The sequence below is a fragment of the Muntiacus reevesi genome, chromosome 3 (assembly GCF_963930625.1).
Source record: "Muntiacus reevesi chromosome 3, mMunRee1.1, whole genome shotgun sequence".
Classification (NCBI taxonomy): domain Eukaryota; kingdom Metazoa; phylum Chordata; class Mammalia; order Artiodactyla; family Cervidae; genus Muntiacus; species Muntiacus reevesi.
Window position 1 is genome coordinate 207,219,980 of NC_089251.1, and position 22,886 is coordinate 207,242,865.

General features: G+C 33.3%; 1 protein-coding gene across 1 annotated transcript in view; it reads right to left on the reverse strand.

Annotated features, from left to right (window-relative positions):
• Window positions 1-516: 516 nt before the first annotated feature.
• Window positions 517-22,886, reverse strand: part of ACTR3 (actin related protein 3) — a 50,513-nt gene continuing 28,143 nt past the window's right edge. The window contains exons 3-12 of the mRNA XM_065931409.1: window positions 22,300-22,424; window positions 16,597-16,707; window positions 13,552-13,647; window positions 12,018-12,125; window positions 9,172-9,315; window positions 7,384-7,557; window positions 6,855-6,947; window positions 6,580-6,705; window positions 3,293-3,376; window positions 517-1,741 (exon numbers count right to left, since the gene is read on the reverse strand). Of these exons, the coding sequence (XP_065787481.1) occupies window positions 1,646-1,741; window positions 3,293-3,376; window positions 6,580-6,705; window positions 6,855-6,947; window positions 7,384-7,557; window positions 9,172-9,315; window positions 12,018-12,125; window positions 13,552-13,647; window positions 16,597-16,707; window positions 22,300-22,424 (1,157 nt within the window). The 3' untranslated portion in view covers window positions 517-1,645. The remainder of the gene's footprint in view (window positions 1,742-3,292; window positions 3,377-6,579; window positions 6,706-6,854; window positions 6,948-7,383; window positions 7,558-9,171; window positions 9,316-12,017; window positions 12,126-13,551; window positions 13,648-16,596; window positions 16,708-22,299; window positions 22,425-22,886) is intronic.

Genomic DNA, 22,886 nt, shown 5'->3' on the forward strand with positions numbered 1-22,886 from the left:
GTTTTTTTTTTTTTACAATGTTCATGAAATACTTTTTCAAATAAAGCAAGATCTTTGATCCTGACAGGATGACCACTTTACAACATAAAGTATGTTCCTGACTCCCACACTCAAAGAATTAAGATTCACATAAATGACTAATATAATTTTAAACATCCATATTCACTCTAAATAAAAACTAAAGTTTACTCCTCAAATCTATGTTAAAAACAAAAACACTTTAATTGTTTAATTTTTGGTCAGAAGTATATATTAACATTAATCCTGTGTGTTATTTTCATGGATAATGAAGTTCAAGTGTTCACTGGTATTACTGCTTAAGTTCTAAAAGCCTATAAAAACATCTCTCATTTTAGTCTTCTATAAATAACTAGCAAAATTTCAAGCTCACAAGAAATTTTCTACCATATATATAGAGATTTCAATGAATTCTATTGTTTCAACAGAAATAAAAAGCACATAAATATAGAAACACAAAGTAGAACGACACTGCTTCTTAAAAAAAAAAACATTAGAAAAGGTAATTCAGTTTTAATTTATTTTCATCACTTGTTCTTCATGATCCAGATATTTTAAAATGTAATGAAAATTAACTTTCCATGATATGTCAGGGACTGGCACTAAAAAAATTTTTGGACTGCAAATGAGTTATACAAATGAAAATATCAAATGGAGATCCAGTTATCAAAATGAAAGCACTCAACATATTAAAAGTTCACAATTATTTGTTTAGAGCACATAAAAAAGTCAGCTTACTAACCAACTGTTGAGATTTTAAAGAACTATTGCAGAGGTTTGAAGAAAATAGATTTATTAGTTAACTTATAAAGATTAAAGAGCTTGAAACAAGTATTAAAAAGAAATTTGTGCCTTTATTAGAATGGTGTTAGGCTTTAAGTATACCAATTTGGGTAATCAAATTATTCATTTTTTAATAAGAAATGACACTAGAGAACTGCAATTCTGGTCCAACAGTCTTGTCTTTACTTTTCCTTTAAAGCGAGAAAACAGAATGCGAGCAATCAGAAAGCACTAGCAGGCGTCAGTTAACCCAGGACACTGGCTTCTTAGCTCCAAAAGCGCTTGCAGAGAAAACCGCTGGGGGCACAGGAGGGTGGGAGCACTTCACAATAACTGGGATCCCATGAGTGTGCGTGCGCCAAGTCTCACGGGCTACTTTTGTATTTATCCTTTACTTGGTCACTTTTTTTTACCCTCAAATACTAGTTTTTCTTTGACTTTTTTTCCTCAAAGTATAAAAAGTATGAAATATAAACAAGCTCTTGCATTGCACACACTTCAAAGTGTACAATTCAAGCATTATAGAGCTATCTACATACTGATAAATCCCATCAAATCTTGGATAATTCAATAATATACAAAATACCAGGGCACAGAAAGAACTAAAACCCACTTCTTTTTGATACACGTAAGATTCAAATATTCAATCTAAAGAAAAACACTTAATCATTTTGGCTCTCCTCTACATTCGCATGGTGATATACTTATTAAAATATTCCTGTATAATTAATGTTTGGTCTTATTATTTCAAGTCAGGTTTAAAACCAGCCATCCAGACAAAACAGGTAATCAGAAAGACTATTTCTTCCCCACCTCCCTAACCCCAATAACTATGAAGCCAATTTTACGACATGACTCCAAACACTGGATTGTGACGACAAATGCTAGGTCCAATTTCTTCATAATCCTTTTTGGTGTGGCATACTTGGTAGAACTCAGGCTGAAAAACAGATTTTTGGAAAGGTCAAAAATGTACCACTTTTCAACATGCTTTAAGATAGATATGTTAAATCTAAAACATTTATCAGTCCATTCATGGTAGTTGAACAAAGCTTTAAAATTCTAACAACTGTGACTCAAAATCAGCTACAAGTCTATAACCAAAACTGAAAAGGAACATTTGACAAAAGTCTCTCTAATCCCCCTCCTCAACATCTGTTTCTCCTGGAATTTTTCAATTTTGAGGAATCTCAAATGCCCAAACTATTCTGTTGTGGCTTTCCCACACTGTACATTGAATCAAGAAAAGCAGCAGCATTCATGTAAGTTACAGGTGACGTATTCCAGGTCATGTTCCAAAAACTTGCTTTCCTCACTGAAGGTTTGGTATAGACAGACTATTCCATAGTCTATATTACCTCATTTCTCCAAGGGGAAAGTTACACACTCAACTAGGTGATAGAGATAGCACAACTGAAGACAATTCAAATTAAGGAAGAAAATAACTTTTACCTCTTATTTTTAAATGCTTTTATTGAAATCCAAGGTTGTATAGTTTTCAATAATTCAAATAAAAGTTCTTACATTTTATTTTCTACTGTGTACTACAGGATAAAGCTAAAAAAGTGAAGTCACTCAGTCATGTACAACTCTGCAACATCATGGACTGCAGCCCGCCAGGCTCCTCCGTCCATGGATTTGCCGAGCAAGAATATTGAAGCGGGCTGCCATTCCTTCTCCAGGCACTACAGCGTAGAGCACCACTATTTACTATGCTAAGGATGTTAAAATTTAAAGTATCTTTTAAAGGGACTTTATGATGTTTTGGTTTGGGAGAGGTATATTAATTCCCTTGACTCAGTTTAGAACATCGTACTTCCTATGTGGCAACTCTTAATATTTTAAAATATTTGCACAGGAAAAACAATGGCCTTCTGATACCTGTATCACCACAGACTTAAAGGTTCTCCCCACAGATAAGCTTTAAATCCTCACTCTAGGACTTTCCTGATGATCCAATGATGAAGAATATGCCTGCCCAAGTAGGGGACATGGGTTTTATCCCTGATCCGGGAAGATGCCACATGCCACAGGGCAACTAAGCCCATGCACCTGTGCTCTAGGGCCCATGAGCTGCAACTACTGAGGTCCTTGCACCCTAGAGCCTGTGCTCTGCAACAAGAAGCTACCACAATGAGAAATCTGCGCACTGCAATGAAGAACAGCCCCCAGTTGCTGAAACTAGAAAAAGCCCACGTGCAGCACTGAAGACTCAGCACAGCTAAAAAAAATAATCAATTTTTAAAAGAAGTGCTCACTCAAAAAAGGTCTAGCAAGAACAAAAAACAAAACAAAAAAACCAGTAAGTCCAAATGAATTCCACTTTTCAAAAATACTGTGTTTATTTGTGTTCAATTTTAAAATTTCCCTGTGCAATATTATATAAAAATTCAAGAAATTTCTCTTGTTTCTCTAAACTGTTTAAGTTGATAAATTATTTTATCTTTAAAACAAAAAAGTCAAATTTTAAAGTAAGCTTCATCTCACTTACTGTGGAAGCCAGCATAGATCCTCCAAACCAAACTGCATATCGTTGCATGTGGTGTGTAATGACTTGTACATCAATAGGTTTTGGCTATAAAAGATATAGTAAGATCAGTTCAATGATAAACTCATATAATAATCCCTGTAGTATTTAACCTTAGTTGTACATACTCAAAAATAAATTAAAAAAAGATGTGGAGGTGGGGGTGTACACAGAGCAAAACAATGTAACAGAAACAAATTAAGCTAATTTTATAATTTTTTAAAATATAACCACACTGAAGTATGGGAAAAGAACTAATCCAGGTAACCCATGAACACAGTATTAGGACTACGTCCTCAGGCTTAAGCTAAAAACTAAGCAAACACTGAACTCTCATTAGTTGGTCTATTTCTCACAGTGGCATGGATCAATAATTCTGAAACTACTATATATGTATTCCAGGATTGAGCAAACGAACATAAGGCTGGTTTCTTAGCGTCACAGAAGAGCATTACAAATATGAGAAGGTATAAGGCTAGAATGAACCTTACAGTATTCTGAAACTTCTATTATCTGTATGAATCTGTAGTTTTTAGTTTCTACAGAGAACTACATTTACATGCATACATACACATATACACACACATACACCCTACATATGACTGCCAACAAGGCCTAGATGCACTGACCCCCTCAGTGACAATTTAATATATATCTAGTGTTCAAATCTTTGTTTCTTTTAATTGAAGTACAGTTGGTTTATAATATTGTGTTAGTTTTGGGGTGTACAGCAAAGTAATTCATATATATATAGGTACATAGATAGATTTCAGATTATTTTCCATTAGAGTTACTATAGATACTGAATACAGTTCCCTGTGCTATACAGTAAAATCCTTGCTGCTTGTCTATTTTATGTATATAGCATTCTCCACTAAAAGGAACAAGGGTACCCTGAAATAAAATGGCTGATTTCAAGACTGGAGAAGAACAAGTACAAGATGAACCTGCAATATTTTGCTATTTCAGAAAGTGAGGATGTACCTGCAGAATACTGTGGCCACAACAAAAGGAATAAAAGCCACCTCTGAAGGATTCTTACTAGTCAAATATGAGAAAATTTAAGCATCAAACTTAATAACAGTATTAATGATACAGCCTACAGAATAACTGAGAAATCAGGAGTTCAGGGATATTAATGAATGAATAAGGGGGAAGGACATACTCTTTCTTACAGTAAAATGAGACTATGAAACACAGAATAAATAATGGGATTTGCAAAATACCATTTGGCAACTACCACAGCAATAACTAAATACGATATTAAAATCAGTGGCTGAGACTTTGATGAAAAACAAGGCAGTTATACCTAATCTGAAAGTATCATCCTATAAGATTCTTATTAAATATAAAGGAAAAAACAATAACTTTATAATAGAGACACCTGACACACTTAACCAGGCGATCAAAGTTAACATATAAAACAAATCATGCGTCTGGCAATACAATGCAGTAAAAAGAATACAACATCACTACTATTACTGCCAAAAATACATTATCTGAACCTAATCATAAGAAAATATCAGACAAATCCAAACTGAGAAACAGTCTGCAAAATAAATTGCTTGTAGTCTTCAAAAATATTAAAGTTATAAGAGACAAAAAAAATGAGTCCTTTTTCCAGATAAGAGGGAAATGAACCAAATTCAAACATATAATCCCGCACTGAATTCTAGACCAGGAAAAAAAAATATATATATATATATATATTTTTTTTTGATTCTGATCATTGTAATGGCCTGTTTTTAGGAAATACACACTAAAATTTAGGGGTAATAGGCTATACTTGGCAAGTCACTCTCAAATAGTTCAGGAAGATACATGTGTCTATTTGTATACATACATATATTATAAAAATAGAAAAATAAAAAAAAAATAGAAAAATAAAGCAAATATAAAATGCTAAAATTTGGAAGTCTAGGAGAAGAATATATAGGAATTCTACTAGAATTTGCCAACCGTGTTAAAGTATGAAATTATTTTGGAATAAAAATTTTTTTAATTTATATGTCACAAAAAGATATGTCTTTTTGTTACTAAAAAAAAGCTATTTGACTGTCCTTTAAAATCAGATTGACAGGAAAAAAAAGCCAGATTTAAATACAGATATTTAAAGATGCTATAAAGATCCATAAAAATAACTACTGAGTAAAATAAAAGGGAAGGAGGTGGAGTACTCCAATATGTAGGATTTTTCCTATATTATTAGATATGTTAGCATAGTGCTGACAACACTGAGAGAAAAAAAAAATCTCTCAACATTTTTATTTAGCTGCAATGAGTCATTACAAACTAAACAACTACTTTTTACTGTACTCCAAGGGATAGTTTAAAATAATCAAAATTTAGGGGCTCAAAGTAGTCAGCTATCATGCAATTCTTCAAACAGCAGTAAACCACAGGGTGTTGTATTTACCACTTTCAAGTAATTCTGGGTAACTGGTAGTCTCGGATGAAGCCCTCATTCTTGAAAATTTTCCAAGTTGCATAAATGCGTTTTACTTAGTAACATATCCTCTGAATCAATGTTTTGCTTCAATATCTCACATATCATGAAAATGAAACAAAATTTACTGGAAATTTGTCTTACAAATATATAAAGCAGTCATCTGAGAATTTGAAGTTAATTTTGATTTTTTTTTTTTTTTTTGACAGCAAACCCAAAATTACAGGACAGAAATTGAAAGGTTATTTTGCTGTACCAACAATCTGATTTCACACTATGAGGCTGCTATGGGAGAGGACAGTCAGTGTGTGAAAACAGGTGAAATCACACAACAGTCTCTCTCTTTCAACTCTGCTTTGTTGTCCTGCTATAAAAGGTATTTACTATTTTGTAGACTCATAAAGAATATTATTCCTGGAATATGCAACAAACTACTGTATGTAAATTATCTGTGAGATAAACATTAAAAAAATCTCTCTCATAGCTATGAAAGTGAAAGTGCTAATCACTCCATCATGGCTGACTCTGCAACCCCATGACAGTAGCCCACCAGGCTCCTCTGTCCACGGAATTCTCCAGGCAACAATACTGCATTGGGTTGTTGTATTTTCCAGAAATATAGGTAATATCCTAGAGGAATGGAATGACCAAGAATATCATGGATATTAATCTATAAAATTAACCACTTTCCATTAGATACCTCAGGCTCCTCTTATCTTCCAAAGAAAGCTGGCAGACATTCTACATTTCCAATATAATAATCAAGGCACCCTCAACCTTTCTACCAATAATTGAGAAAACCTACCTTCAATCTACCACCACTCAATTCCTCACTTAATTTCAGTCTGGCATCTACAGTTCTTTTCAAATCTCTTTGCAAGCGACGTCCAAAGTCCCTGAACATGGTTGAACCTCCGGAGAGGACAATATTCTGTATTAGTGGAGAAAAATAAATAAATAGAACTTTTACATAAACAGAAGTTTAGACGTGTTTTTAAATCTACATTCACCAACAGAGAGAAAATAAAGACGTTTTTTAAAAGTGTCACTTAGAATAACAATTTTGCTATAAACACTGACCTTGTAGAGAGGACGTCTGACATCAATAGGACAATTCTGAATTACTTCATCTACAACTTCTGAGATAGGCTGGGTAAAGTCTGGGTTAGCAAACTGAAAAGTAAGTTGGACACATGATAGAGATTAGACCACTACTGATTTAAATATCACAACTAAAAATTAAGAAACTTTTCAGTTCAAAAATAAAAGGACTTCTAGAAATAATAAATTCTGGTCTCTGCCTCAAAGACACTGAAATCAAGAGATTTCAAAAGAAATAAAATTAAAATGATTACATATACCATCTCATAACCATCAGATTAGCAAAAATGTAAAGCCAAACATATACTATGACCTGGCAAAAATCTATATAAATGGGAGCACTTTACAATGCTGATGAGAATATACACTGATGTAAAGATTACTCACTATAGCACTTTAGCATTCAAAAGAAAGTTCCTGAGATTAACTTTGATACTCTTGACTGGTATTTTCTGCAGAATAATTCAAAACAAATCTATCTTTAAAAAAAAAAAAAAAAACAACTTACCTCTGGATGAAAAAAAATTTCAGGTCCCAAGAATCTCTCATATCCAACATCAATGGAAAACTCTTTCTTTGAGATAGCATTGATTCCAGTATACTGTTTAATCCACTTTGATCCATCTGTATCATACTTGTTAAATTCTTTTACTAAGTCTGGGCAGACATAACTATAGCGCTCCTAGAAAACAAAAAGTAATTTTTCTCCATTGTTTTAGGAAAAGCAAAACAGAATGGTATTTATTTTCAGTAAACTAAAATCAAATGAAAAAATATCTTAAGAAAATAAAATTCAGAAATTAAGATGAAGAAAATTTTATGTTAGGATGTTATCATATGTATAGTACAAATAAACAGTTCATCTCCTGGGCTTCACATACAAATAGAATAAGACTTAACAAAGAGTCAATTTCTAATATTTCAGTGCTACTTCATGAAAGCACTCATTAATGTCATACAAAATTTTATACTGTTTCAATACTCAAAGGACTTTATATTTAAGAGAAAGCAAAATACACAAAGAATTGCAAAATAAATACCTGACATAACCACACAAATTAATACAGTAAGAGGTACAAATTATTAGGTATAAAATAAACTTCAAGGATATATTGTACAACATAGGGAATATAGCCAGTATTTTAAATGAAGTAAGATCTTTAAAAGCTATGCCTCAGCATGCTGTGCACCTGTAACATATATATTATAGAGCAACTATGCTTCAGTAAATAAAATTTCTGAGGTGACTTTTGGCAACCATTAACAAATTCCTTTACTATGTAGGAAGTGGTAAATTCACTTTCATTCCTAACCTCTGATAAGCAAGGAAAACACTATAATCATGCAAAGACTGTCAAATCAATGGAACTATTTTTACCTGGGAAGTTTTGCTTTTATGTATTTAAAACATAAATGAAATTTTTTAGATATGTTGACAAATGATAAATTTTAAAAAGCAATGCTAAATATTTTGGTATTTTGCATAAGCCCTAGTGTAGCATACAAATTATTAAAATACCTTACACAGCCTTCACATTTTTCTTCTATCTGCCATATCATTTGAACCAACCACTGCAACTATTCTACAGCCCAATGAATCAGTGACACCGAAAATTTTGTTGTAACAGATAACTGTTAGAATCAGAAATAGAGAAATCAGTGAAAATTGAGAATGTGAGGACTCTGAAGTGAACTAATCACAGACATACCCCATTTTACTGTGCTTCGCCAATAATGTATTTTTTACAAACTGAAGATATTTGGCATCTGCATGATCAGATGACAGCATGCTTTAGCAATAAATATTTTTTAATTAAAGTATGGGGTTCCAAATTAAAGTACGTACATTTTACAGACATAATGCTATTGCCACTTAATAGACTGTAGTGTAAATATAACCTTTAAACGCAGTGGGAAACCAAAAAGTTTGTGCGATTTGCTTTTTTGTGATACTCGCTTCCCCACAGTGGGCCAGAACAGAACCCACAGCACCTCCAAGGCATGCTACATTTATTTTACTAAAGACAGTAAGTATGTTGAAGTCAGTTTGTATAAATGTCCTTATATGTTAGTCTTCTCAAATGTGAAATGTAGTGAGAGCAAGCAACAAGTTGCTAAGACCCCCAAATCTCCTATAAGAAATACAGAGAAAAAAACATAAATTAAGAATAGGGGCTTGTAACTGGTAACAAAAGCTTTTGTTAAACTACTGTTCTTGACTTAAGAATTTTTCCAGTTAATATTATAAACATGACTTTCATTTCTAACTGAATGACATTCTCAGCATAATTTTTACCTTCACTGCCTTAGCAGTTTCCAAGGACTGCTCTGGAGGAATTCCTACTTCTCGGTCTCTCAGCAACTGCTGAATAAAATACGTGATATCTCGTCCTGCGATTGGAATGTGCTTAATACAGCTGCCAATCACATACCCTTCAGCCTGGATGGGGAGAAAGTGCCACGTTTATTTTCAATGTTTTCAAGAATCACCTAAACTAATCACTAAAGACCAATTTCTCCAATTACTGCATTTGTATCCCTAAGTATTGCTTCATTCTAAGAAAATGCTTCTAGTCTTTATTCCTCAACTGTATTCTTCATAGCTAACTTACCACAGAATTTACAATACTGTACAGACACCATGAATAAGAATGGCCAGCAAGTTAGATTTATTATCCCACTGGTAAGAGTTTATAACAAAGACTGAAATGATTCAACAACAAAGAAATAGTGAATTTCAGAAGCATTAAAGGTTTTACATAACAGACTTCAAATAGGAATTTACTGTTTAAATTTTCTATAATTTCAGCAAGAAATTTAAATTGCATTGTAGGAAATTTGATCATTAACACACATTTTCTATCATTCTTCTAATGAAGCAGGTATCAACTTAAGTCTGAGGTAGTCCATGCACCACATAATTCCAAATAATTTAATTTTGCAGAATGCATTCATAAATTTACTACAACTCAGAAGTACAAAAATAATGTAACAAAATTAGATTTCATTAACAACACTGTTATTTTATGAAAAGGTAGAGTATCATTATTAGATTATGGTAAGTTAGAGATGTTTACTATAAACTATACAGCAAAACTCACCAAAATCAAATGACAATAACAAAGAAATACACACCATAGCTAAGTCAGTAAAAAAAAAAAAAAATGAAATTATAAAAAATACTCCATTAATTCAAAAGAATGCAGGAAAAAATAATAGGAATACCCAATTCTTAATATGCTTCATAAAACTGTTCCAAGTTGGTAGCTTCTTTTTGCAAATTACCTACTCCAATATTAATTATAAAGATAAAGATATTATTGCTTAATTGTGTAGATATTAAGAAGAGACTGCAGTCAGGCAGAGCAAGTTCAAATCCTAGCCTACTTGGATTAGGTTAAGGAACTCATTTGCATTTTATAAGTAAGTAAACTGAGGTCCTTAAAGGATACTATAATCTACAACATAGATCTTGAGGTTAAAATGAGAATTTTAAATGAACAATTTAAGAATCTTTATGTATCTCTAAGCAGCATACATGTATCCATTATTTAATCCTCAAAACAGTTCTATTAAACAGGTTGCTATTATTGTTCCCATTCTGGAAAAAAAAAGAAGGAAAAGAATATGTAGCACTAAGAAAAATATGCCAACTAAATTATTAAAAAAGCTATCAAAATATTAGACACACCCTAATTTCCAAGATGTTAAAATATCCCCCAATGCAATACAATAAAATGTAGAATAGCCATACAATAAGATATCATTTGGCAATAATAATAAGTGAAGTACTAGACATGCTACATCATGGATAAACCTTGAAAACACTGGGCTATGTGAGAGAGGACAATCACAAGAGTGTAGGACTCCATTTATATGAAATATCGAGAACAAGCAAAACTATAGAGACAGAAAAAGTAGACTGGGCTAAAGGTAAGGGGGGAGAGTGAATGCTAAGATATATAAGGTTTCTTTTTAGAGTGATAAAAATGTTTTAAAATTGACTGGTAATGATGCACTTTATACAAAAAACACTGCATTGTACACTATAAATGAATGAATTGTGTGGTGTGTGAATTATATCTCAAAAAAGTTTCTTTTTTTTTTAAAGGGCAAGTATTGATAAAACTATTATGATATCAGGAGGGTGAATTAGTACATCTAACCTAATAATCACTCTGAAGATGTAATAGTCAACAGAGGTTGCCCAGTGCATTAAAATGAGGAATAAAAATAATGAAGAAATAAAAGTTCAAAACAATTTCATTCTTTACATGATATTCAATGTAACATAAAAATGTTTTAAAAGAGAAATATTTCTATATATACCAAGCCAATAGAGATCAGTATGAATTCAAGTAATAACTCTGAATCTATTGAGCACAATGAAAATATTTGTCGTTAAAAATTAGAAGTAGAAAGGCTTTGGCAGAAAAATGCCTTCTCTCACAAATAATCCAATCTGATGCAATTTTTTTTAATGTGCTTGATTAAGTCCATGCAAAGCACAACCACAACTTGAGCTTTTTAATTCAAAAATGTAATTCCCCAAAAGTCATTGATGGTCATGTGCTTTCAACTAACTGCCATTTTAGTAGAAAGCTAACACAAGTATGAAATCTGTTAATTAAGAAGAATAAGAAAAACTATTCCCTGGCTGTGGAGTAGGAAATGGCAACCCACTCCAGTATTCTTGCCTGGAGAATCCCATGGGCAGAGGAGTCTGGCAGGCTACAGTCCGTGGGGTCGCAGAGTCAGACATGACTGAGTGACTTAGCACATTCACTGGCTAACATACATCCAAACTGGAAAACTGAATTCCATGTTTAAGAAAAGAAAGGCACATTTCCATTCCAGATACTAGAATTCATCATTTCCTAACTACAAACTGGAAACAACTTCTAATAATTTTCTAATTATTTTTAACTATAGTACAAACTTATAGTAAAAAAGAAAAAAAAACGGAATTTGTTCACAAAATTCAAATAATGTGAGCAAAACACGACTATAGCTGAGCAATGACCAAATTATAGTAAATAAATATAATATTTCAAGTTTTTTTTAAGGTGGCATTAATCCATATAATTTAACCTTGCTAGATGTTAACTGCTATGTTGTTCAGTAATTGTAAAATATCCTTACCACAGGGATGACATGAGTGACACCGTCTCCACTGTCTATTACTGTACCGGTCAACGTCCGTTCTCCTACTTGTCTGGAGGTCCAAGATGCAGCTAAGGCAAGAACGGCCTTGGACAAAAAGAAATATGGCAGGCATGAAAGTGAAATAAACAGTTAATAGAAAAAAATTTTTTTGTAGAACTTTATTCAGTTGTAAATGTAGTATCTTTGGAAAGAAAATACACAGAATTAACTTACATTATACAATAAAATTGTTTATATCCTATATATTATTAAGACAACTTAAATGCTTACATTAGTTTTTAAGGGCATATTTATAAATTTTCCATATTTTAGTGAGGGCCATTTTCCTCCTATAGCCAAAAAAAAAGTGGAAGACTAACATGAGATACTACAGTACTAACATATAGGAGACTAACATGAGATAATACAGTACAGGACTTAAACTTTGTGTATATATATGGCCTAGCCTATATCAAACACAAAGGTGAAAGTAAGGTAGAGACACCAATCATGAGTTATTTAATACATAGATGGCTATATACAAGTGTTACTCTTAAAAGATTAGCTCCAAATTTTCTAAATGCAACATGCATTCAGGAATATGTAACGAGCTATATGAGCAGAGAAAAGACCACTGCACACTTCCAAATACTATGATTTAATTAGGAAAACAAAGTTGATGAAATAATGTTTTTCTATAAAAAATCTTGGCATAAGCAATAAAGTATAAGTTTTTCCATTTACAAATTAAGAAATTAATGTAACTAGTTCAATTAAAAAAACTAAATTTCATACAAATCCAAGCCTCAAACAAGATAATTAATTAAAAATAGTACTAAGCTGGCTTTATTTCATTTACTTCCAATATAATAGCTGAAAGGAATCTAGAAAGGTAACTAGACCATCCTCTTACTTTAACACTGGATCACACCATAATCATTATGGACTAACAGAACTACACAATAATTTATATACTTGTTAAGCATCTGTGATATGCCAGGGATCACATTTACTACAGGGTTAAGAAACAAGTAAGAAGTAAGCTCTGTTCCTAAGAGGGGAGAGAAACTATTCCACTGTTCCATACAGATTTAATTTCATACAAATTAAATTCGACAAAACATTATAGGGATTTATGATATACAGTATACAGAGGGACACGATGGCAACAATGGTCAAACATATGTAGTGGTAACTAATTCAAAACAGACTACAAAGGAGGACACAACGAATGTTATAAGGGTAAATAAATGTGTATACAAAGCTTTTGGCATGAACTCTGAATAAACATTAGTTCCCTTATTTCTGTTCTACGAAAGGCCTTATTAATTTATCCAAAAACCATCAATTTACTTCTACACTTCTCTTTTACTCACTAAATAGTTCCATTGCTCTAATGATTTCTAAATTATCAATTCAATAGAAAACTATATGTTTTGAAATTAAGAAAAATACACAAATATTTTAAGGTTGAATTAAATCAGGTTAACACTTAAGAGCCATGCTTATTTTGACATCTAAACTTGCTTACCTGTACAGCAATGTACAAGCCAGGAACATTGAAGGACTCAAACATTATTTCAGCAGTATATTCCCTGTTTTCTGGAGTATTCAGTGGAGGTTCAGTCTATGAAATTGAATAACATTTAAATAGGCATTATCAGATTACTGTGATAACTTTATAGACAATTTGTAAGTGAGAAATAATGTATTTTTCAAACACTATATTTATAAAAGTCATTAAACTCAGAGGTACAAAGACACATAGGCTAACAAAAAACTAGAGAATTCAAATAGATCTATACAAACATTTAACTGCTAGAGTGTAAAATGGAGATGTTTACACAGTTCTCTTCAGTTTAAGTTATGCGACTGCATACACCACATCACTTAGAAACCTATGGGATAAGTCTGGGTCAGAACATATCCCAGTGAGGCAAGAAAGGACCTAAGGAACAGCACCCAAAATCCTGAACTTCATGATTCACCTTTGCCTCAGGAATACCTAAATCATTTTATATCACCAAGCTTTAAACCATGTAAGACATTCTCATGAGTCGATTTGACTATTCAATTATTTTTGTTAGCTCAAATACTTAAACGTGAAAGGCAACACTTAAACTTAAGAAATACAGAATTATCTTTTTGACCTGGAGTTAAGGAAAAATTCCTTAAATTTAATGAGCACAACTTGCAAAAGGAAAGACAGATAAAACTTAAATTCACTGCAAATAAAATCATGTTCTAGATTTTAAAAGACACCATAGAAATTTTTTTCAATTAACTGGGATTAGATCTTTTCCATTCATAAAATCTTTAACTTCTAAACTACTTGATGTATTTAAACTTATTTAGGAAGGCTTTGGACTATGTTCAAGAATTTGGAGATAATTTAGTAATAGTTATGTGTAAAATTAAGCAAACTAAAAAAACCATGGCAGTTAAATTATTCACTCCAAGAAAAACAGAATTCTATACAAAATAAAATTTAATCAGAAGATCTCACAAGGAAAATATACAAATAGCTAATAAGCACATGAAAAAGTACTCAATGTTACCAGTCACCAGAAAAATGCAAATTAAAACCCAAATGAGAAAGCTCACACCCACCAGAATGGCTAAAATTAAAAAGACACATATGAAATGTTAGACAGAACGCAGAGTAACCAGATCAATAACACATTGTTGGTGGGTGTGCAAAAAGGTACAGTCGTTTGGGAAAAGTTCTGAAACCTTCCTATAAATCAATCATACAGGTATCCCATGACACAATTCCTTATCTAGGTGTTTACACAAGAGAAATAAAAACATGTTCACAAAAGACTTGTATAAGAACATTCACAATATCCAAAATATTCCTAACCATCACAAACTTGGAACAGCCCAGGTGATTTTCGACAGGGAAATGGGCGGTGAGGCCTGTCTCTACGAAACAGAGTGTGACCCGGCAAATCCAACAGCATGCATGAGTCTCAAGGTCACGGTGAGTGAAGTCTTACCAAAGAGCACGTCTTATACAATCCCATTTATGTGAAACTCAAAAATGAGGAAATCGTCTATGTGTGGGGAAAAACTGGAACAAGGGTTGCCTCCAAGAGACGGGGGTAGGGATTAAGTGGAAAAGGGCACGAGATAATTTGCAGCTTATGTTCTGTATTCTGATAAGGGTTTGGGCTACACAGACATATGCATCTGTCAAAACCAGAGAAGGGCAACGATTAAGACATCATGCATCCTGCAGGCCAAATCCAGGCTACCCTTCTTTTGGTAAATAAGCTGACTGGAACACAGCCACAGCCACTCCTTTAAGTACTGCGAATGGTGGCTTTCTACTACAAGAGCAGAGCTAAGCAGCTGCAACACACCACACGGTTCACAAAGCCAAAAATCTTCCCTGTCTACCTTTAGACAAAGTTCGCCAATGCCAGGGCAAACCAATACAATGGTAGGGTTAAGATGTGTGATTTTACAGAATGTAAGTTTTATATAAAAGAAAAAAATGTAAACAGTAATAAACTCTAGTTGATGATGTGTAAGTCGCTCAGTCGTGTCCGACTCTTTGAAACCCCATGGACTATACAGTCCATGGAATTCTCCAGGCCAGAATACTGGAGTGGGTAGCCTTTCCCTTCTCCAGGGGATCTTCCCAACCCAGGGATTGAACCCAGGTCTTTCACATTGCAGGTGGATTCTTTACCAGCTGAGCCATACAGGAAGCCCCTAGTTGATGATAACGTATGCTAAAGTAGTTAGGGGTGAAATGACTCAATCTGCAACTCTTTGCAGTGATTTAAAAAGTAAGATGGAGTAATAGAAAGATAACCAAATAAACAGATGTTCTAAGACAATTACAGTAAAATTGATTGCTGAGTCTAGACTGTAGGTGCTCAATGCAAGGTTCTTTGAACTTTATGTATATTCACATATTTATGTGAATATTTATATATATATATATATATACACAGTCACCATAATAAAAAATATTTTTACCCAAAATTATGACATAACTATATCACAGAAAGAGGAAGAAGATAAGTATATCGTGTTAAGGAGGGGGGACAAAAGGAAAAGAACAAAATACTCATCTTTCCTAGTAGGAAATTATAGTATCTAATATTTAAAATAACAAACAAAAAGTAGAAGAAATACATGAGAAAACTATCAGGAAAAACTCTTTAAAATTTTAAAGCGTGTGCCTCTGGGGGATCAAGGGTTTAAGAGTAGGGAGAGATGAGGAAGGAAAGTGCTGTTTTATAAAGTTAAATCCATAGCACTTAAATTTTTAAAGTTACAAACATGCATTGCTTTGATAAAAAAGTTTAAAAATTAAATTATATATTTTATTAGCAAGAATCACAAATGAAATCATACCCACTGTTTAATAAAAAAAAAAAAGTGCCATGTTTCCAACTTTTTCCCCTCAAATTTATGTTAAAGATACTAAAAATGATCCAGATTTATCACGTTTTTAGATACATGACAAATAAATTATAGCCTATTGAGTACAGAAGTAATGAAAACATTCTCATTAAGCCTCTTCAAAAATTTCCTCACTGAAATTATAAATTGTGCTTACCAAAAGAAAATAATGATCTTCAGGTTCTGCCCTTAAATATTTAAAGATCACTTGCTCCATAAACCTTTCCATCAAATCCCAATCTTCAACTATACCATGGCGGATTGGCCACTATTAAAACAAAAACACAAAACAGGAATTAAATCTTTATTAATATCAAATTTTTGATATTTATTAATATAAAAAACAATATCTAATTATTATTTGACATTAATAATAGTAATACTAAAAATATTAGATGAGGGAAGCATTTCTTAGGTGTAATGACACACAGATTAGAAGATGCATACTTAACTAGAGATAAAGGAAATGATTTCTACATATTTTCAGATGTTTCTATTAAAGAAAATAATGCAAATATGTCAAAATATTAAAAACTATTCAATCTAGATGAAAGATTGCACCAGTCTTTCTGGATTTTTGAAAATTATATAATAGAAACATACCCCATTAAAATTCAGCTGTGAAAAATTACAGGTTATGACAACTTGCTTACTCTTTATTAGCTCTCACAAATATTTGTTGTGTGTCTAATATATAAAAAACAGCTGGTAAGTAAATAGCAAAAATAATCGTAAATCAAGCAAGCAAAATTTTGTAAGACAAGTCACACATATCTGTATAGACTCAGTTTCAAAACTGAACCTGGCAGAACTACAGAAAATGCAAAAAGACATCGCAAGTACTTTCAATTTTCCAGGGAAATTTGGTGATACTCAGAATCAGTTTGATACTACATATCTACTAGTTTAAAACAGTACAGTTTCAACATCAGTCAGTAACATCACTTCTTTGAAAAACTGGATTACCAGCAGTTGCTATGATAAAAATTAAATCTCTCCCCCCAAAAATCCATAAAATAAGAAATGTAAAAAAGCAAATTAAGAAATGAGGATGGTGATACAAAATCTAATTCCAGGTGTGAGAAACTGTGACCTACCTGATAGGCACATGCATCCTAATAGTAACTAATTAATAACTAAACAAAAATATTTTCATTTCAAAGAAGTGTCATTTTTTTTTCAAGTAGCTATGTTGCTACTCAACAGACTGTTACAAACCCTTCTAAGTGACAAAAAACTGTCAAAACTTTTACTGAAACACTAAAGGCACTAAGACAGTTTGTGAACCTCTGCAATAAAACAGTTTCACAACAGATAAAACTAAAGCAAAAATTAGTATTCTGAATATATGAAGAATTCCTTAAACAAGCAAAGTAAAACCTTAGGCAAAACTCTTCCAAAATTTTATAAAAGAAAACATTTTTTAAAATACAGTTCCATGCATAGTATAAATATACACTCAGTACCTAAGGCTGAATTTATTAATGAAGAAAATATCCTATTGTCATTTAGTCATCATTAAACCTCTTATTTATTCATTTTTAATAACCACATTTCACCAAAGCCTTCTAATAGATACTTCTTAAAGCATTACACTTAAAAAATAACTTCTACTCCTCACTGTCTCATTGGAAAAGACCCTGATGCTGGGAAAGATTGAAAGTGGGAGGAGAAGGGGATGACAGAGGATGAGATGGTTGCATGGCATCACCAAATCAATGGACGTGAGTTTGAGTAAACTCTGGAAGCTGGTGATGGACAGGGAGGCCTGGCGTGCAGCAGTCCATGGAGTTGCAGAGCCGGACACGACTGAGCAACTGAACTGAACTCCTCACTTTGCTTTAGGAAAGGAAAGAGATGTACTTATTACATCATTCATTTTATAACATTACTGGAAGTTTACATATTTTAATGTTCTAAATGATATATATTCATTTATTCATCATCTATTATTGTGCACCTACTATGAATCATTGGCACAAATGCTAAGGACATGAACATCCTGTCATAAGAATCTATCTAATGAAAGAAACATAACAGACACAAACAATACACTATTAGCTTTTAAAGAAATAAAGTACCTAGGACAAGATGAACAACTTGCCTTCAGAGGGAAAATATGAAGCCTCCTACTTCTCTATGACTGAGGAGGTCGTATCTAAGCTGGGTCTTAAAGGAGCAACCCTGTTAATTTTGTTTTCAGAGTGGGAGGTAGAAGAAAATGTAAATAGAGATTAGCAAAAAATATGTACAAACACTGCATAATATACAAACACAACAGTCATCAATGAAAACTACCTGTGCCTTTAGGGAAAGGGGTGTAGATAAGTAGATTGCTTCTAGATGAAGGGGACCAGGTTCTCAAAAACTATTACTTGCTTTGTATTGGTGTTTTACTCTATAAGAAATAGAACATCAGTAGAAATTTTCTATCCGGGTAAACAAAAATAGCTTTGATTTTTAAGAAGATAATTATAGTAGCACTGGGAAAGCTGAACTGAATCTTCAAAGAACAAAAGAGAATAAGAGCCCCAGTTGTGCTATAAATGATGTTAGGCCAGACTGAAGGTTTCTGTCACTGTGAGAAAAAACTCACAAAGATATCAACAGGTTTCTAACTATGAAATCAGGATGAAAAGGATCTATTATTAACCAAGATACCAAAAATGTATTTTGCCTTAGCTTGGAATAAGCAAAGGTGGAGTATATATAAAAAATTGTGTTTTGAATATATTAAACTCAAAAGCCAGAGATTAGGTAGGTGACAGTAGGCAGCTGGAAATCAGGTCAAGGAATTGGGTAGAGATCTAGGCCATGCCTGCAGATGAAGGTGTGGATGAGATCATCTACAAAAGGTCTTAAATAAGAGAGAATCAAGGGCAGTACCTGGGAAATACTGATATTTGAGTAGTAGGCAAAGGAAGAACAACCAGTGACAGTACAGGGGAAAAAATGAACAGTAACAAATAACAAAAATAGCCTATGTTAGGAAGAGAGCCAGCAGAGTAATCTTGTGAAAGATGTACAGAACAGACTTAGACTCTGTGGGAGAAGGCGAAGGTGGGATGTTCAGAGAGAATAGCATTGAAACAAGTATACTATCAAGGGTGAAACAGATCACCAGCCCAGGTTGGATACATGAGACAAGTGCTCAGGGCTGGTGCACTGGGAAGACCCAGAGGGATGGGATGGGAAGGGAGGCGGGAGGGGGGATCGGGATGGGGAATACATGTAAATCCATGGCTGATTCATGTCAGTGTATGGCAAAAACCACTACAATACTGTAAAGTAATTAGCCTCCAACTAATAAAAATAAATGGGGGGGGGGGGGAAGAAAGACAAATCAAGAAAGACCAAGACAATTATATCCAAGATATAACTGGATTTAACAAAGAGCATATCAAAATAAGTTTGCTTTTAAAACGACAAAGAGGAAAATAAAACAACAGCTAAAATGCTGATGAAAGAAGGCAGGAATGTAAGAAGTTTTGTCATTTGGGTGTGCCTGTTGCATCTGGTAGACCTGAAAGTGTATTAAGAGAACAGAATCAATGCAGAGGAACTCTGGCCTCTCAGTTTACCGACCTCACCACCTCTGAAGGTGTCTTTTCCATTTTGGCCAGTCTAGATCTTAGTATCATTATCATCTCTAAATTTCTGAAATGCAAATACACCCCCTCTCTGATCACAACTTCTTATCCTTCTAGCGTACTCCAGCACCTTACTACATCTCTCCCTAGTATACTTTTTCTCTAGCCAAAATCCATCCCCCTTCACAACACACAGTTTAGATTTTGAGCCCCTTTACTCTGCTCATATTTCCTTTTGTCATTCCATCTACCAAAACACAACTTGGCATGATCCTACCCTAAACTTAACCTATATCCAGAATGCTGATCATACAAATCACACAGAACTGGCTGATGAAACTAAGAATTCATAGCTACTATTCCCAAATGGACATAAATATACTTGGCAAGCTGATGTTTCCCCACTCTTCATTTTTACTCTCAACATTGATGATTTTAAATATTCTCCCCATCACTCAGACTTCACTTTCCCCCCCTATTTCCTGAGCAGTAGAGAAAATGTCATCATGTGTTTCACAAGGAAAGCAGGAGCTAACAGTCAGAAAGCCAAACTGACTTTCCTCACCAAATCTGTAAAACTTATTCCACACTTACTTCTTTTTCAATTTTTTATAATTTAAGAGGTCCTCCATGTATGAAGCAGATCATCTGTGCTCTGGATTCCATCCCTCTAGCTTTGTCATCGACCTGTATTACAGTCTGTCTTTCCTGTAACTTTGATGTCTTTTTCTAATGATTCTCTCACATTAGCATTTAAGCATTTAAACGTCTCTTCTATCTTATGCCCACAACTTATCTATTTCTCCTTCCCAATCAAAGTCAAACCTCACAGGATTAATCCTTTAATTTTTCCTGGCCTACTTTGCTGACCATTCACAATCCAACCTAAACTTTCAATCCAGGCTCATTATTCTTCTAAAACTATTTTTATTAAGGTTACAAATAATATCCTTGCAGCTAAAGACAGCAGGTAATGTATGGGCTCTGGATCACTTGAGAGCAGCGTTCCACACTGCTATCGCTCCTTCCTGTCTACCCAGTCTAACTACGCCTTTTCAGAATCCTTTGTAGGCTTTCCTCCTCCATCCAAATCTCAATGGTGCACTGACCAAGCTCCGTGCTAGGCCTACCTCTAGAGAATCTTATCCCTTCCAAAAGTCCCTAATATCTTCCAAATATTTATCTCCAGTTCTGTCTTGTTTATAAGCTCCAAGAACCAAATATCTGTATAACCAAATATCTGTATAAATACAAACCACTTCAAATTACTTCTTCAAAGACTTTCTTTCCACCCCATTACAATAGTCTTGAAGTCAGGAAAGTCATTTTTCTTATTTAATCTCAGCACTTTAAATAAAGTTGTTTATACATGGTAGTTTTTTTTTCCCTCTTTTTTTATTTATTTTTTTTCATTTATTTTTATAAGTTGGAGGCTAATTACTCTACAATATTATAGTGGTTTTTGTCGTACATTGACATGAATCAGCCATGGATTTACATGTATCTCCCATCCCGATCCCCCCTCCCACCTCCCTCTCCACCTGATTCCTCTGGGTCTTCCCAGTGCACCAGCCCCGAGCACTTGTCTCATGGTAGCTTTTTTGTTAATGAATAAATTATGAGAAGGGAAGAAGAGACGTATAAAGGAAGAAATGTGCAAATCAGGCAAAGTGAATTTGAACAGTGTCTACCTTTTGGTGCAGGTGGGGACAGTGACTCTGAGAGTAGACACAAGGAAGGTCTCTGGGTTACTAGATTTGTTCTCTATCCTGAACTTTTATGATTACAGTCACAAAAATTTTTTTAACTATAACTAAGCCTTACCTATTTTACAGTATGCAATTTATATCTCAATAAATAAGAAGAAGCAGGAGGAAGATGGGTAGGGAACAAACAAGAAAGAGAAAAAGATAAAAGAGTGCACTTTCAAATGACACAGGCTTCAACAGGAGAAAAATAGTGGAGGTTTGAATAAAGATGGGAAGTATTTCTAGGTGTGATAATGTGGAGGCAAGAGAAAGACAATCACCCTGATGATTCTGAGACTGAAAAAGTAAATACCAGTTACTTGAAGGAGCTAAAATATTCCTCTTGGGGGAAAAAAAATAATACACTTAAAGCAAGGTTGGAACAAGTCACAAGGGAAGAAGAAATTTCTACTGTGAAGAAGCTGAGAGTATTAATCCTGTAATTGAGTGGCAAAATTACTAAATGAACTAATTTTTTGAAATAAAATGTTATTTATATTTACACAAATCATAAAAATATACCTTTGTTGCATATGTAGGTTTTTCTATTGCTTCATCACCAATGAAGAAGTCTAGGTCATCAACACCTTTCATCACCCTCCTTTGAGCTTGATCGCCCACTTTTGCTGACTCCTTAATAGCAATACCTTTAAAATAGAAGTTATTTATGCATGTCAAAAACTTTGTTTTTTTCAAATGAGACAAATTTTTCACTTGTATTTTTTCATAATAAAGTATTATTACATAGAATATGATCTAGTATATTTAACTGCTAAATTAAAGCAAAAAGTTCATTAATTAAAAAATAACAAAATTCCTTTAATACAATGAAATCTCAACTTCTACCCAGAAACAAGGCCTCAAATATAAAAAGCCCCCAAAAGAGAAATACTGCTGTGGGAATGTTTCAGTTATGTTTTTAAAAACTATGTAAGCTCTATTTTGATCTGAGTAAAACTGTAATTCCACCAAGTCAACACAGGCTTGCTGGACAATCAGAAACAAAAAATTGAAAACCAGTAATAAAAGTAGGAAAATTGCATGGGGAGATACTTTTTTTAAACTTTTTTCATATTTCTATCCTGTTTGCACTACTATGAACTAGCTTA